At 33.6% G+C, this 18,748-nt stretch overlaps 1 protein-coding gene across 3 annotated transcripts; it reads right to left on the bottom strand.

Moving 5' to 3' along the window:
• Window positions 1-1,015: 1,015 nt before the first annotated feature.
• On the bottom strand, window positions 1,016-17,668 carry Tango9 (transport and golgi organization 9). Of its 3 annotated transcripts, none has more exons than XM_088267203.1 (8): window positions 17,516-17,668; window positions 6,991-7,165; window positions 6,736-6,903; window positions 5,626-5,773; window positions 4,951-5,115; window positions 4,614-4,778; window positions 4,321-4,447; window positions 1,016-3,688 (listed from the first exon to the last, which is right to left on the bottom strand). In XM_088267203.1, exons 2-8 carry the CDS (start codon window positions 7,135-7,137, stop codon window positions 3,472-3,474), a joined length of 1,137 nt encoding a protein of 378 aa, XP_088123329.1. In that variant the 5' UTR covers window positions 7,138-7,165; window positions 17,516-17,668; the 3' UTR covers window positions 1,016-3,471. The 3 variants fall into 3 exon arrangements, with proteins under 3 accessions (XP_088123329.1, XP_088123337.1, XP_088123347.1); XM_088267211.1 differs by lacking the exon at window positions 17,516-17,668 and adding an exon at window positions 12,211-12,350; XM_088267221.1 differs by lacking the exon at window positions 17,516-17,668 and adding an exon at window positions 12,216-12,350.
• Between the last annotated feature and the right edge of the window lie 1,080 nt (window positions 17,669-18,748).

Below are 18,748 nucleotides of genomic sequence, written 5' to 3'. Positions count from 1 at the left end.
CGCCTAGTTATGGCATTTTCAAACGAATGTGAAGATCAAATGGACTGACGGTCCTTATGTAGCTATACAATTCTAAGAGACAGTTTTAACATGTGCAGCAATAATTTATGGGAGACAACAGTAGCTAATAGGGGATGTAGGTACGTACCCTTATATTTATGTGTTTTTTGTCAATAAAATACAAATTAGTAGTCTCAAAAAATCTGTTTGATAAAAAAATTAATACATAAATTAAAATGGAGTTCTACAAATTAAACGCCAAATCAATAAACTTAAAATAATAAATAAAAAAATTGCATCAATAAAAACATGAATTTATGACAAATATTTAATCCTTTTTAACTAAAAAAAAGTGTTAAAAGACATTTGTTTTTGCCCACGCTTCGAAATTTGGAAAAATGTTTCACAGCATTATCATTGAATACATTTGTAGCACGAATAGCCACTTCCTTACTAGGGTGATGCTTCTTAATGTACGATGCAACAGTTTCCCATGCTTTCAGCGTTTCTGTAATTGTGTTAGAAGATTGTTACCCTGCTACTTCCTCCTTCTCCATTAACAAGCTCTTCTCCATAATTTCTTGCAGTGAAACACAATGTATGAGCTTTTCTGTACTCAACTTATCCAAGTTCTTACTCTTTCACAAGCTTTTCAATATCGTTGTTATCCACCTCGAGTCCTATGACATTGACCAAAGATACAATCTCGTTGACTGTAGAGTCCACCAAGTCCCGGCTCACAAGTGAATATCGTTAAGAAGGGACTTGCCCTTTCTCTGCAACTTGTTATGTGAAATATTACTCATTAAGGGAGCCAACTTTTCATGTTTTTTTTTTCTCGTTATGCGAATTATTCGTTATGAGAGGTTCCACTGTATATATTCAGATTAAAAAAAATGGTAGATTTGAACATTATTTCAGTAGATGACTGAAAATTGGTAGATTTCGAGATAAGTTTGAAAAAATTTTCAATGACAAAAAATATACAAAACAAAAATTAAAGTAAAAGTCAATGTTTAAAAAACGTATTTATTACATAAAATTACAGTTTAAAAATACATCAAATTAATCAAATTAAAATATAGCCTATAAAAAATGATCAATGTACTAAATATAATTTCTTTCAGTAATTTTTACTTAACAAATGGAAAATAGACAGCTTAATGTTAATCATACTATCACATTTTATATACCCTTATAATTACACAGGTTGATCACATCACATGTTAACCTCCATTTAGTCGGGCATCGTCGCAAAGACACCGTTCTAGAGCGAACCCAAGCTCAGGGCCGGTTACCAAAAGTATGCAACGTCATGGCACATGCAACATGGTTTATGGCCAATAATGAGCCTGGTGCTTATATGTATTATCTATCTTATCAACAACTAATGAGAAACAACAAGAGTAAGAGCAAAGTAAGTAACAAAGGATAAAGTTGGCGATGTTCACAGTGGAATTACGGGTGGGAGAGGATGTACGGCTCAATTTTTGCTTTGCGTAATATAACGAGCTTTTAGCAAAAACCAAAGACTTTTCTGCACATTTTTGGATTTGCAGAAGGCATATGATCGAGTTGATAGAACGAAACTATGGAAGGTATTATCTTAGTATAGAGTAAGCACTAAACTTATCCAAGGCATTGCATTAGGGCTCATTTTCATATTGGTTTAGCATCGCTAAAGAAGTTAAACAGGGATGTGGGATGTCACTGTGGCAATTTAATCCATACACGGATAATTGCATGAAAAAACTGAAAGTTACGACCACTGGGAAGAGTCAAGGATAAAGAATAATTTTTAATATGAGAAGAAATCAACTAAATAAAGGTTAACCATATCTCACACAGCATTATACACAAAATTAAGTCTTGAAAAGTAAGGATATTTACTTTGGTTACTTAAAAGGATTTTTTTCTTCATACTTGTGAATCAGTCCATCAACAAAAATATTTTCTCATAGATTCCCTCCAAAAACTACATTTAAAGTGCTGAAATGAACACTAAATCAACAAATAAACATCTTCAAACAATAATAACTGTAAAGCGAAAGGGCAAAAAGGCAATGGGCAGGACATATTGTAAGACAAGACCCCACGATGGACCCTAAGAATTTTAAGATGTAGACCTTGGAAGAACAAAAGAGGTGTCGGAAGACCCCAAAAGAGATGGTCCGACGTCATAGTCACTGTGGGGGGTAAAAACTGGCTGCGAGCAGCAACCGACCGGAGGAAATGGAAAGAAGGGGAAGAGGCCTATCTCCAGCAGTGGAGGACAGACGGCTCATGAAGAAGAAGAAGAAATGGCAAAAGTGCCATTTTTAAAAGCATAACTATGATTAAAATGCACTATTTTGGAGTAATCTTATGCATATACTGTTAAGACCCGCACTAACCCACGGACTCGGTCCAGTTTGCAGATTAAAGAGGTACTAAAATATTCCAAATTTGTATTGTTCAAGTCGAGTTTTTAATGAAGCACTACAAATTGATGAAATATTGATACAAAAGTCTCCATTCCTTAAGTAACGCTTATGCCCTTTTTGCTTTCCGGAGTAAACATTATAAGCATTAAGTAGAGATAATAATGTCTACAATACATATTTGATCATTTGACTATTGAGATAAAAATAATTAAACTACAGTCAAACCTCGCATTCTTTTTCAGAGGCTTTGCATGGCGGCTTTACAATTCACAGTGCTAACAAAGGTAAATACCCACATTATTCACAAATAAAACTTGCCATGAAAAAATGCTTTGCAATAAAACAGTAGATACGGATAACTGGAAAATGTGCTGAAGCTCAACTACAAAATCTTCTCCAGCGTACCTCTTCACAACCTACACAAGTGTTTGGAAAATATAATAGAAATTTGTTGTGAAGAAGAAATTAATAATTTGGGACTGTGACATTCCTAACAGTACTGACAGTCAGTGGCGTGGGCAGAGTTCTTCATCAGGGTAGGCACTGGTCGTGTTTCCATGTGGAACGCGAGTAATTTAGGGCAGGCACTACTTTTCTGCCTATACAGAATGCACGCCTCTACTGACAGTGATACATACCAATACATTTCTAAGGTCCCTTTTGAACATAAAAATACGAGGTTATACTGAATGTCCATGATTTTTTTTTTTTAGTAAAAAGAACTTAAATTTGAGGTTTTGTATAAGTCAGCTACTCTAGCCAGATCAAATAACATTTTTTTCTGAATCCAACAGTTTATTAGACTCAAAACTACCATAATTGACTTCCCCGAAAAGTGATTCCTTATTATAATAATTAAACTTGTTTATCTGAGAATCAGGATTCTGGATTATTACGCCTTCATACGCTAAGATATGGAATAGTTGTATAATTTCCAACGCCTAATGCCAAATAACGCTATTTGGGAAAGTCCCATTTACGAGTATTTAGAATGCACCAAAGAGGTTAATCTCAACATTGAAGCATTAAGCTCTGGCTGTCTGCCAGATTAGGCTTCCTCGTCACCGTCTTCGGCGGCGTCGTAGTTGATGATGGGGTCGGCCGTGTCCTCGCAGCCGAGGTTGGTGGAGCTCCACGGGAGCCGGTCCACCAAGATGTTGTTGTACACGCACATGCCCAACACCAGCACCGCGAAGCCCACCAGCTGCGGCCAGTGGAAGCTCTGCCACGACAGTGCCAGCGAGACGGCCCAAATTATCAAGGTCCTGCAAATTTACAACCCAGCTTTAATATATTTCAGTCAAACCGTACCTACAAATCAATTATCGCTATATTTAATCATCATCGTATTGATGACAGAATTTTTCTTGGTTAAGTTCTGGCAAAAATATTTATTATAGGATAATAACCCATATAAATATTTCGATCACATATTGATAGTAATGATTATATATTACCTTCTAAAAATATAAATGTATTACATATTAAATATATGCATGTAGGTCTATTTTGTTTTCACGTATGTATTATATCCTTAACTAGCGCATACCATATATGAATACCAAAAAGTTTTTTAGACTTATACTTTTTTTTGACTTATACGAAAACCTTTGGAATGAATTAATAACGTAAGTAGAGGACTTACTAACTGTACTTTAGTAATTGAAAACTTTATGAAAAATGGAACAGATTGTAGACCATTACTGTGTCGTATTCATTTATCGGATGAATTTTAATAATTGTAAGTAATCAATTAGCAATCCCCATACTTGGTGATACAACTGCAAAATTTCTGTCTTGTCAACACACGTGAAATATGCGGTTATTCTTATATGACATAAACCCTATTAGTGCATCTGCTTTGGGAGTTCAAAGCTACTACCGTATCATTACTTACCTAACAGAATCCAGTACCATCCTTGTAGTTGCGGACATTTCTTTGGTGACACTTATTCCAGCAAAATTAAAGAAGGCGATGGATATTATTCCCCCCAGCACAGAAAGAAGCAGCCAGCCATTATTACCTGGAACAGAGAGAAGGGTTTGTTAAGTGCGCCCATTCTCGAATATCATTCAGCTGGCAATATGCAGAAAAGGCTAAAAATCTATGGACTCGTTCCTTTCTGCATAATGACAATCATTTGTTTGTTTTGTGGTTTTATTTCTTCAAATGGGTATTTATGCACTTACCAATTTGAACTAATCCATCGATAGCGTCTTCGACCGTGTGGCGCGCATTATTGTTGAAGGGAGAAGGGGCAGGAATGAAGTAGAATGCAATATGGCAGAAGAAGAGAAACACAAAACCGAATATTCCTTCCCATCCGACAGCTTGCAGCGGAGGAATGTCAAGATCTACAAAAACATTATCAGGGGGTTATATACGGTCAATATTATTTATTTATAACAATAAACCTAGCGAGGGAGCTAAGTTTCAGGGATGACACCAAGCGGTGCCACAATCCACAATACTACTTGACTCGATTTAATGGCAATTATGAAAATGCATAAATAAATGTTTTAGCACCTTTTACAAATTTTTCCTCGTACACCATTTGTGAAGCAGAAATGATTTGCGCCAAAACAATGAGAAGATCTCCGGTAATGATGCTGTTGTGCCCGTACTTCCCAGTCTCATCTTTGTTCAAGAAATCCGATGCCCCGACAATCACTAGACCCATTATTATAGTACCTGCAATAATAAAACAAGTACCTTAGTGACTCCATGATATTTAAAACAACTTATAGATCACATTATTTATATAAATTATCCACTGGTATTTTTTTGGTTTTAAATTTGCTCAGATTAATTTCAAAATATCAAACCATAAATAGGAACATCTTTGGGACCATTTTTCCCGAAATGTTAAAATTCCAAGCCAGGTTGCATATTCCCGGGAAACATAAAATCAGGATGAATTTACATTGATTTTTATGGAGACGGATATAACATAGTAAAAAAGGAGAAAAACATAAAAATGAATGGGATTTCACTGCATTTCAATTCAAGACTAATTTAATGCCCGAGCCCAGAATCAGGTTATGGCAGAGTAAGAGTCGACCTTACAGCCTCTGACTAGAGAGATTCAAAATAAATATAATACTGAGTCCCCTCACTGATCTAGTCAACTGAAAGAGGATTATAAAATAAAATAAAAGTGAACTTCAATATTTATAATCAGAAGGTATAATTGATAATTACCGATTCCGAGCCACTCTTGAAGTTTGATCTTTTTCTCAAGGAACACAACGGACAAAATAGCCGTGAACACGATGATGGAGCCTCGGAACATTTGAAAACTGCTTGCATAAGTTAGGTTCAAACCAATGTACATGGTAGAAGTTCCAAGCTGCAAAAAGCATTCATTAAGTTAGCCACTCAAAATGTGTCCCAAAATCCCAATACTGATGTAATGTTCCCACAAGTACATATGGCGCAGGATCACTTTTGTCTCTATATTTTGGTATTGTCTAGTGTTTACCTTCACCAAGCATTTTTCGATGATTCGTTCACGATTGTTTCTTATTCGCACATAAGGAATCAGTCTGTCTCTGTCATATATCATACCACCGCGTATTATAGTATATATATATATTTACAATTCATCATAGCCGGTCAAGATCCCTAGGTTGGCAATTCTCATTTTATCCATGGCTACCAGGTTACAATTTTGAAAATGATGGCTCGTCAGTCATATACATTTGTATGTTTGTGCTAGCCGTAAAAAAACGTAATAACTACACATCCCTGAGTCCTTTCAGTACATACGAAAACACTACACAGATATTTATAATATGATTTACTTCCAGATATCTCTAATCATATTGGGTTCAAATTAAAAACTTTACTAAATTATAATCTAACTCAAAATGCGTGACCTCCTTAGTCATACTTCAACCTCAATCTGTGCATGAAAATTATAAGATGCTACGTCTTTTACAATACAAGAGTATCAGAAATATGGTGCTATAATACTCAAGAAAATCATGGGTTGAGAGTTTCAAAATAAGATATTTTAAGGCGCATGAGAAAAGAGAGGTTATAGACACTGTAGAGAAAAGAAAACTAGAATACGTTAGCCATTTTAAAAAGGGGTAGATTAAATATAAAACAATATGATTACATTACAAGGCGGCGTGGGAGGTAAACATGGCATGGGAAGAAGGCGTACTTGAGAAAATGACCAATATTTAACACAGAGAGGCACAATAAGAAGAAACTGCCTTTTGCCGTAGTCAAGGGATGAACAATATCCTTTGCTAATACACTTTTCTCAATGCTTACAATGCAATTTAAACGTAAGCAACTCACCAAATCGAACAGCGCCGGAATGGAAAGGAAGTAAAACGGATTGAAGTTTGAATTCCCTCTTGTGAGATTAGAGACGTTGGGAGATTGGGAAATTCTCTCGCTGCAACCGCAAACTAGTAACTTAAAGGTTACTAAGCACAATATTTCTCCGAGAAACATGGAAGATGCCTGAAACAAAAATATTTATACTATTAAATATATTCAAACATTACGGAAATCATGAAAATACTTCATCGTTTAAAGTAAATAGGTTACCTGCAGAAAAGGGTGTTGAAATTGCCTGACTTGTCCATCGGAGCCTTTGGAAGTCAAAGTGTCGGACCATTTGGTGGATAGAGTGTTGATGGAGCCTGTCACCACCAGCAGCAGAGCCAAGAACACTTGATATTTAGACCACGCCATTCTTGATCTGCTTATCACCTTTCACAAACTGAAACAAAATAAAATCCTATTGTTTTCAAACGCATCCCATTATCTTAATAGGTATTATTATTTACTCAATCAATTTATTATTATTTATTCAGACAGTAGATTATGCACCCAACGGAGGATATCGCTCACTCCTTTCAACAACGTCACATGTAAAAAAAACTTGATTTTTCAGGAGATCATTTTTGACCTCTAAGCTGCTCGATTTCTAGTGTCAAACTTTCCGTTCCGTGCTGGATTGTTTTCCATTACAATATTTTTGACAAAAAAAGCATATTTTTGCCAATTTTTTGGAGTGAAACTTTCGGAAATCCATCATAGATGTTCACAGTACACAATTCACTTTACTTATTATGTTTTTATAGTGTATTTACACAAAAATATTAACATTTACATACTCGCAGCCGAAAATTTGGCAGCTGTAAGACGCGGCTGTCGTATAGTCCATTCGATGCGTGCGCGCAGTTTTTTTTAAATGCGTTATATTAAAAAATAAATGTAAATTAAAATGAAATTTAGAAAAATATTTTAAATTAAAGTTTATATTAAAAAACGGACGTGATCAATATTTCGAAATTGTGTGAAAATCTTCAAAGCAGGGATTAGAACAAAAATGCATTTTGCATGTGGGACATCAAAATTATGTGACTTTATTCCTTTTTTCGCATATTGGTTATGGTCGCTTTCACCATTTTTGTTTTCAGAATCGTTGTTTCTTATAAAAAAACATGATATTTTCTTCATTGCCGTATAAATTTTAACTAGGAAGAGATATATTTATGACGATAAAAGTAATAACAAAAAAAAAATGCTTCCAGTATTCGAAGCATCGCAAAATAATAAACAAAAAAAAATAGTACAAAAATATTACAAAACACCGTGTTACACAATCACTTGTTAGTTAGTTATAATACCCTTCTCGTATCACACAGTTAATAAATAAAATAATTATGAAAAAAGTTAATGATAATTAAGATCGCCTAAACTGATTGAACAGACTATACGATACTGAGATCACGCGCCGAGCACGAACCGACCAGTATTCACGATAAAGTTGACACAAAATTAAAATAATTTTGATATTTTATGACACTAAATCAAAGAAAACTAATTTATCTATGCCTCAAACCAAATTTAAGTGCAAAAAATTATCCATAGGTGTTGATATAAGTACGTAAAGTTGAAAAACGACAATAGATGCGATCCGCAGCTTACGGGTTAAAGTTAAAAAATATTATGAAATGTATTAAAAATGAATATCAAGCCACTAATTGAACTTTTTACTGCGCAACAGATCTTTTTAAGTAAAACCTGAATGTTTTTTCTCCATTTGAAAAATATATAGTATATTTAAAAAAATAATTAAACAATACCTTTTCTTCAAAATGCAAAAACAACACTTTCTGCCCTGTAGCGGGTAAATATTAAGTTAAAAATGTGCCGCTTTTGCTAGGATACAGTACATTATCTGGGCATTCCGAAAACATGTACAATTGAAAATTGAAGATTTTTGATTTATGACGTTGTTGAAATGAGTAAGCCATATGTCTATGTTATATGTGTCCCAACTTGAGATCTTTCTTTCATTTGGATCTGTCTGAGCATCCCAGGGCATGTTCAATAATGAGCAGAATGGTGAACATTACACATATAAAGTGATCGCTTAAGCCAGCCAAATGCCCTGTGACCCTCAGACTTCCATCTTCTTTCATATATAGAAAAAAAAGATGTTTAATCTCAAGTTGAGGCAACTAAAATATTAATATTTATAGGATTTATTTTGTGGTAAGTAATTTTTACTTTCCTTTTACAAATATATATTTACATATATGACCACTTGTCGAGATTTTAGGCTACTGGGTTTGAGACATACTCAGAGACTGTCTCTTTGTCAAGACAATCACTACACCAGCATGCAAACAATACTAAACATGACATTTTTGGTAATCTGTGATACCTTTCGTTTCATTCTGATATCTTTGATACATTCGGGTCAACCAAAACCACGTGTGATTAATATTTTGTGCAGTTGTAAGTGTGTGAATAGTTCTGTGGCAGTGACGCGTAATATTGTTTGCATATTGGTTATATACTAATTATTTTTGTAAAAGAAAAGTAAAAAAGTACACACCTATAATGTAAGAATACTTTTTAATCAAATACAGCAGTATCTCAGAAGCTGGAGATTTATTATTCGCAGTTTTGCATATTCGCAGATGATAATATTATTTTAATAATAAAATTCAGCAAACTTATATGACGAAATAAACGCCAATTATTTAATGTTTTTTTTTCTCCAAATATGTCCACTATTAGCCCATATTGGCAGATTCGCTATATTTACCTTATGTAAAAAAAGTAACCCCTGCGAATACTGAGACAGGACGATATTAAAACAATATTTTGGATATGTCTAAATAATTGCAAGAACGCAAATACTGGGTTAAGTCCCCTGAGTGACTGTTATCAAGACTATAGATGTCTCAGAGATGGAGCAGGTTACAGGGATTTTTTATTTGTATACATTTATTTAAATCACAATTTATCCATATTTAGAACTTTTTTTAAAAAAATTTGCAGAGACCCCACCAAGCCACCTTGTGTGTCTTGTCGGTGGAGTTCTTTTTTAATACATTTTTTTATTGTTTTTAACGATTTTAACCTAATATACACACTAAAAAGAGGAAAAAAATAAGAATATAAACATTTAACAATTTTCATAAAATTAACTCTTGATCATTTACCCATTCCTTTATTTTGCCTTTGTTCCATATTTTATTTTGACCTCTAACATCCGTCGGCAACAAATTAAAAATGTTCGGAACGATATATTGCAGTGTTCGACTTCCATATTTATTGTTAATTCTTGGGACTATCAAATCTTCGTTGTGTGTAAATCGTGTATCATGGTTGTGTACTAAAGGATTTCGATATTTTTGTCTAGTTTGTTGTTCAACGATGATACTCATCCACAATATTCCGCGTACCAGCAGTAATTTTAAATGTTTATATATCAAGATTGGATTTTCCCTTTGATTATATATATGACGCGGCACAATTTTTTTGACTATGGAATATTGCAGATTTTGAACCATTTTTTAATTTGTTTTCGTCGAATGTCCCCAAGACTTAATTCCATATCTTAATATGGATTCTACTAAAGAACAGTAAATAATCTTTAAGGTCTGTTTAGGCAGCATAAGGTAAAACTTATAAAAAGTACTCCCTAGAGCCCGCATTGCGAATCCTGTATTGTTTATATAAATAAATTGGTAATATTTTGGAATTGGTAATAGTTAATAATTTGGAGAGAATGTTGCGCACAAATAAAAAGAAGAATGTTATTAACATCGCAATGATCTCACTAGATGACGCTTAGTGGCTAAGAAATAAAATAATAAAAAATTAAACAAACATATTAGACAAATGTATCTGGAATTAGAGGACGACCGAGGAAAATTTAGCATGATCGTGTATCTCAAATACTTGAGCATGGACAGGTTGGGAGCCGGAATACTAACAAGGTATGTACGAGATGCATCAACATAGAAGAGGCAAAGACAAACAGTGGTGTGGCATTCTATTCTCTCTGTCTACCTCTCCGGTTAAGGGGCATGATGGTCAATTAGTTATAAGTAATTATAAACAACTCCACACACTAGAGCACAGATATATTACACCTCACGTCGGTATTTGATTTCTAAGTATTCTAATAGTATTGGGTCATATAAAAAGTCTCTGCGGTTTTTTGGTACATTTTTGAAAAAAAATCTTTATTGAAAATCAAATTTAAGCATAACAGGCAAGAGTCTTCGAGATAGATTGAGAAATGCCAAGATCAGGGAAATATGCGAAATCGAAGATGTCGTTAGGTGGGGAAGGCAACGAAGAAGACAATGGTATGCGCATGTGAGGAGAATGGAACCATCCAGACTCCCCCACATCGCATTGTACGGCCAACCCCATGGTAGACGACTCCCGGGCAGACCACCAAAGAGATGGGCCGATAGCTGGGAATCGACGTCGCAGGAGGCTAATCCCTCTTAAAAACAGGCCGTAAGGCCTACAATAAGAAGAAGAAGAAGAAGAAGAAATTTAATCAAGTACGTATTGACCACTATTATTTGTGACCTTTTGCCATTTTTCGGGTAATTTCATAATTTCATCGGAATAGAACTGTGGTTTATTGTCGAAAAACTTATTTAAGTGATTTTTAGCGGCTCTTCGGTCGACCAATTTTTTACCATCGAGAGATTTTTACAGAGACCGAAACAAGTAGTAATCAGACAGTGCAAGATCCGGACTATATGGTGAATGCATCAAAACTTTCCAACCAAGTACCATCAATTAGTTCAGAGTCATCAAAGATGTGTGTGGCCGGGCATTGTCATGATGGAACACAAGTCCCTTTCTACTAGCCAATTCTGGATTGCTTCGTTCAAACGGTCAAGTTGCGCACAGTACAGGACTGCATTGATGGTTTCGCCAGGTTACAAAAATTCATAATGGAAAACTCCCTTCCAATCCCACCAAACACTCAACATAACCTAGTCTGCCGACAATCCAGGCTTTAAAGTCGTTTGTGGAGGGTTACCGGCCTTTGACCATTATCACATGCATTTGATAATCTCGTATTTCACCCACTTTTTATGGTCTACAATGATTCACTTCAATGGTTCGATTTCGTTGCAGCATTTCACTAATAAATTTCAGGAACATGATGGAGCAAACAACTCCTAGGTCATTTGTTTACTAAAAGCATTCTCACAGTACATTTCACAAAAATTACGGCAATTTTTGCAACGTTTTTACTTTTTTTTTTAGTAAGAAGCACAGCATATTTTTTCAGATATTAATCGATATTCAAATCAATTTAACTTTTTACAAAAGCAATAAATTGGAAAACAATTTTTCCAAAATGTCACCTTTTAAGCACATGTTCATTTGAAACAATCGGGTGAGTGTTGCCCGATATACGGCCATCAACATCGTCTAGTGGCAAAAAACCGCAGATACTTTTTATATGACTTATTTTTAACAACTCACCCGACCTTTGTGCCAAACTTGACGATTGTTATTTGTATCTTTTGGAACTGGGCGGATACACAATTTAATCCCAATTAGTTAAAACATGTCTTGTCAGATTAGTACCACGACCGCACGGAGTGACTGAGGTCCTATCTATTAGTCAGCTATATGTGGCGACCGCCCATGAATAAACACTATCAACTTTACATTGTCTACCAGTTTGCTATAGCATCTATTATATCTACCACTACATTCAACATATGTGATGAGTCAGAACCACAATAGGCCAATTGAAATTCAATATAACTTGAATTTGGTGCTGTAATCTCTTCATGGAAAAGGATAGTGTTTATCTACACATGTCTCGGGTTCGATTCCCAGGGGTGTCAAAAAATAAATATAAGTGATTTTTCTCTCAAAATTTTTAATATCACCCCAGACACATACTTAATTGTTAAGCCTTTGTGGAATTAATAAATGAGATAATACTGTGATGGTACTATGCAGTGTCCTATGCGCCATGAGCGCAGATATATGTTAGAAATAGAAGAAGACATCCAAATATTTTTGGACACTACAATGTTTTTTTTTTTATCAACAAGTTGCGCGTGGCAACGAGGATAGCCTGGAACAACTAGTTGTGACCAGTAGCCTGGAGGGGAAGAGAGGAAGTTCCCCACACAATAGACTGATCAAATTAAGGCAGCAGCAGGCACTTCGGTGGTTGGAGTGCAACGTGCAGCGCAGTCAAGGGATAACTGGAGAACAGTCATTGCTTCCACAAGGGTCACAACCCTCAGTAATGAGGAATAAGACGGAGAAGATTAATAACTATGTTATAAAATCACTAAACATCTTATTATAACTGAATTACAATGTCAACTTACTTTTTTGCTTCTAAACTAGTCAAAGTTATTTTTTAAAGTTATCCCGGATATGATATTCAAAGTGTGGAAAGTTCAATAACTTGAATATTAAATACCTTAGTTTGCCAAATCGATTCGACTATAGTTAAGTACGGCACCGTGCACACTCATCAACCGTCTTTTAGTAACATTACTTTCACGCTAACTTCAAATTAAATATGATTAAATTGTGTATAAGTAATATATTGTTTTATCTTATAACATAAAACAAAAGGAGGTTAATTGACATAAATGATTAAGATATTAATATTGTTTTAACCATAAATAAATATACATATTTTTTTTAATAAATACTTTGTACTCGGCAAATTAGCAATGAATGTGATAAAGAAAATAGGTTGAAGTCATTGGTTATGCACAATATCCTACAAAATGTGAAGAATTATATATTTATTGAATTATTATTTATAGTGTGTATACGGAAATGATCCTCAATATCTGGAATTATTTTCTTATTAGTCAATCCCTCACAATACTATAAATATAATCCCACTTGAATACAATAGAGGTCTACACTGTGCGACGACTAATCAGTGATGACATCACATAATAAACAGAAAAATTAATAAAAATACATTGACATAAAATCCCTAATTAACTAACCATCATGTCGCTTCTCCGCAGGGGCAGGCAGAGAGAACAAAATGCCACAACACTATGTCTTTGCAAACATTCTTCGCCTCTTCCGCATTCATGTAATTCCTCATACATACACGCCGATCATTCAGACTCCTCACCTGACCACTTCCAAGTATGTGACATTCCTGATCGTGCCAAGTTTTCTTCCTTTACTCCTATTTCCAACTATATATGCCTCAAATTTTTTTTACCATTCTTTCTTCACTCATTCGTTCCACGTGTCCAAACCATCTCAACACACCTTTTTAAAAATTGTATCGGTAATGTTAATCTCAGCTTTGCATTCTTTCCTTATTCCACAATTCGAACATCTACATATTATACATCATTTGCCGCACAATTGTCTGAAAGATTGGATTTCGACTGCATTCAGTCTACTTTTATCAGTATATAATTTCATCACCATACATCTTATAATAGTTTAATTCAAGACGGAGCTCTAGTGCCAACACTGATGTAAGGTAGTGAAACATGGAATCTGCTTGGTCAATTTCCGAATATGTGACACTTGAAATATATGTGCTTCTAGTTGATAGATGTGATATTTTGTAACATACAATCAGTAGAGAACGTTCATTTGGTAATATTTGCATTTTTTATTGTAACTGCAGACAGTTGGTAGAATTCTATATTGAATTGTTGGGTTATATATCCAAAATTAAACACGGTTATTGGATTGAATTCTACTTTTATGCATATATTTATGATAATATGTGACGCGTTTCCTCTAATTAAGACATTATCAAACACTCAGAGTTTTGTTAAAGAGTGTTTGATAATGTCTTAAGATGAAACGTGTCACATATTATCAGATATATCGTAGTCATACAAGAGAAAGTGACCAAGTGCATTTTTTACAAAAACGTGGCCATTGACTATTTGATATCTTATTAGTTTAATATTGCTCTGCAAAAAATCCCAAAGGATTTTAAACTTGGAAGTATGTATAATATATATTGACTTGTTAAAAATGACTAACTGCATTGATGTTTATTTTCTTGCTAAGCAAAAGTGACTTAAATGCCCCTCCCGAACATTTTACGTTTTGTAGTTGGTCGCTTTCTCCTGTACGACTACGATATGTAAATAAAAGTAGAATTCAATCCAATACCCGTGATTAATTTTGGATATATTACCCAACAATTCAATATTTGCATTGATGAATTGATAGGTCAAAATGATAAAATGAGTATTTTTTCCATGGAAATATTCTATCCGCAATGTATATTGTTTGTGAAGTAGTATTAATCAGATGAACGTAATGCAAATATGGCTAAAAACATATTAGTATATGATAACAACACGGTGTGCAGACCAAATGTTTGAGGATGACTATACACATTTGTGTTTATACTGTACACGGACATGCAAAGGTCAAGTCGACACGTCCAACAAATAAAGTCAGATCTGAAAAAATATTGCAGATTGAGAAAAAGTCTTATGAAAGTTGCCTGACAAAAACTGACCAAAATCTCTGTTTTAACTTGTCATTGAAAAAATATTATTAAAAATATAACAATGTTAATATTCCAAGCATTTACTTTGTGGTTAGTCAATTTTTAACAAAAATGTTAGTTAACAACATTTTGAGTGTGTCCAAATACTTGTTCAACAAATCTGGATAATCTCCAATTATAGGCGTCATTTTTACATCATTTTTTGACATATCTACAAAGATGAAGAAGAAGAACGTATCGAAATTGGTTTATATATAGAACTTCCAAGAATTTGAGTTGTGTGGTTGTCAATAATGGGTAGAATTGGTGAATGTTACACGTGTGTAAAGTGATCACTTAAACCAGCCTATGACGGTCGTCAGCCCAGACTTTCATATACTTCTTCATCTTTGATGAGATGTCAAAAATAATATAAAAATGTTAGTAACGTCAGTATATAACCTCTTGCAATGGTAGTGATTTATAGTAATTTGCGCATGCTGTTGTAGTGATTGTCCTGATGAAGAGACGGGTACGTCTCAAAACCGGTAGACAAAAATCTCGAGTGGTTATATACTAACATTACTAACATTTTTGTACAAGTAAACAAAAAAGTAAAAATTACTCCAACAACACTCCATTATCACTTTAGAAGTGAAATGTTTTAATTAATTAGGTAAGATACTCTAATTATGTCTTATTTGAGTAAATCAAATATTTTTCCTTCCAAATACTAACAATTTATTTTTATATATTATATACATAGGTGAGCGTTCACGGTAACCATGTGCGGTCCTCATGCGTTGCCCGATAGCAAGATAAATCCACATCACATATCGCTCACTCCTTTCAAGAACGTCATAAATCAAAAAACTTGATTTTTCAGGACAACGTTTTTAAAGTTTTAAAATATAATTCAATGTATTAAAAATTAATATCAAGCCACTTATTGAACTTTTTACTGTGCAAAAGATCTTTTTAGGTAAAACCTGAAGGTTTTTTATCCATTTGAAAAATATAAAGTATATTTAAAAAAATAATTAAACAATACCTTTTCTTCAAAATGCAAAAACGACACTTTCTGCCCTGTAGCGGGTAAATATTAAGTTAAAAATATGCCGATTTTGCTGGAATATAGTACATTTTCTGGGCATTCCGAAAACATGCACAACTAAAAATTAACGATTTTTGATTTATGACGTTCTTGAAAGGAGTGAGCGATATAGGTGGCTGTCTTTAGAAAACCAAATAAAAAACTAGCAGTCAATATAACACTGCACTCGGTTGTCATGCTGAGGTATATGTCTAGCTAGAAATACAGATCAATTTTATCATCATACATCTAGTTCATAGAATGTACGGGCTAGCCGTGTATTACGTCCTTAACGATATATCAGCAGTACTCAGAAATCTATGTGTAGATTAACCAAATTCAAAAATCTAGTTGTTAATAAATATGTAATTTTAATTTGATATGTAAAATGGTGCTTTTAAGAGAAAACTATTGGAAAAAGAAATTTTCTAAACATATTTTTTTTTATACATATTATTAAATTAAGAAAGGCGTGTTGAGATGGTTTGAACATGTGGAACGAATGAGTGAGGAAAGAACGGTAAAACAAATTTATGTAGCAATTGTATTTGGTAAAAGGTGCAGAGAAAAAACCGAGAAAAACTTGGCATGGTCAGGTACGTCAAATACTTGAAAGCGGTCAGGTCAGGAGTCAAATTATATATGTAAATTTAGACATATGTATGTATGTTTATATTATAAAAGTATTTATATAATTTGTGATACCACAAATTATTATTCGCCCCTCATAACAGCAATAAAGCCCATCATAGATTGACTGTCTCATGTAAAGTGGCGATTTCGTCGATACGCAGTTTTGAACAGGGCGTGTTATCTTACTGACAGGTCATTTCCCTCTCAGCAAACAGAAAAAAAACCTTCGACAACTCTTGTGATTCAATAAATTATAATTCTCAAACGTTTAAATGGCATAATATAATGCATAAATTAGTAATATGATTAAAAGCTTCTAAATTAACCAAATAAAACAGACCTACCGGGATAAAACTGAAACCATATTTCACGAAAACTAAAAGAAATTTTGACACATATAAAGACACATCTTTTTAACTTAAGTAATTGCTTATACATACGCCATATAAGAATATTCCTGGCCCTTTTGAATGTTAAATCAGGTATTTATTTTCTGCAGGTACCATCAATATACAACAATAAAAAAACGGCGGTGAAAAGTTTTTTCGGTGAGAATTATTTTAGATTGCAAACAATTGATTATGTTGAAAACTTACATATTCGGGAGCGATTATACTGACCGGGGGAAAGAAAACTAGCTACAGAACGAAGAAGAAGCGAAGCCAAGCACTCTAGTCGAAACAATAAAAATACCGAACCCCGAGATATATCTTATTATGAATTGCAAAGACGTTCTTCATGACGTTTATGTTTTTCAGGAGGAAACGAGTGTTGCAAAAGTCTGAAAATGAGGGCATAGTACCTACATAAATGCGTCAATTTTTATTTAGGAGTGCGTTCATTTACTCGAGTGCTCGTGTGTTACCTTCAACGACTGTTTTTTTTAAATAATGAAATTCTTTCAATACGAACTCCTGCTCCTACCAGGTGATGACAATAGCAGTAGAGATATTAATTTCAATGTGTTGTGTAATATAAACTAACTAACCAACTAGTTTATAAATCCGATATATCGGCTTTTTGAGATATTTTTTTACGAAAATGGCGCTATATAAGTTATCCAAATTTATTATTATTATTACTATTATTAGGTATTTTAGCGACAAAGGCCGGATCCGTTGGATCTGTTGGATTTGTCGTCATGTTTTGTAAAAGTATCAGATACATTTTGGATTGTATGTTATGAATTTCTTTTTTACTTCAGAGTTGTGAAAAAAAATTATCTTAATATTTTCTTTTCCAATAAGTTGTACATCGATATTCAGAATTGAATAGCAAAAATTCAAGTTACAAAGTATTCAAAGAGAAACGAAAAAAACAAATTACAATAAACCAATTTTGTTTTAATTAAAAGTAATAGAAAAGTCAAACTTCACCAATAAAGATGTAAAAAAAATACAAAAAAATCATAAAATAAAAATAATATTGAGTATAAAAAAAGTTTGGGTGAGGTGTTTCACTATCCAAAATACACAATGATTAAAAATAATAAAAAATATTTAATATACACACCAAACGACAAAATATAGATACTTATTTTGTATAGTAAAAAATTATTTAAAACAACAAATCAAATATTTTATATTAATTCTCTTTTATTGCGCATCTTCATAAATATATTTATCGAGAAATTTCAAAAAGCAACAAAGTTTTGTGTTTCATATATAATACTTGTCACCACTGAAATTACATTTATGTACTGATCAGAGAATATTGATTTCTCTTAATTTAACAAGGAGCTCACCGGCCCAAGTCAAAATTTACAAGCCCCCTGCAGCCCACCACTGTATACATATGTATATATGTGTATGTGTGGGTAAAAACACTCA

This window comes from Brachycentrus maculatus, unplaced genomic scaffold, assembly GCF_059751285.1.
Source record: "Brachycentrus maculatus isolate JH-2025_06_01 unplaced genomic scaffold, ASM5975128v1 h1tg000018l, whole genome shotgun sequence".
Classification (NCBI taxonomy): domain Eukaryota; kingdom Metazoa; phylum Arthropoda; class Insecta; order Trichoptera; family Brachycentridae; genus Brachycentrus; species Brachycentrus maculatus.
Note: the sequence above shows the minus strand (reverse complement) of the source record. Positions and strands in the feature narration are given on the sequence as shown.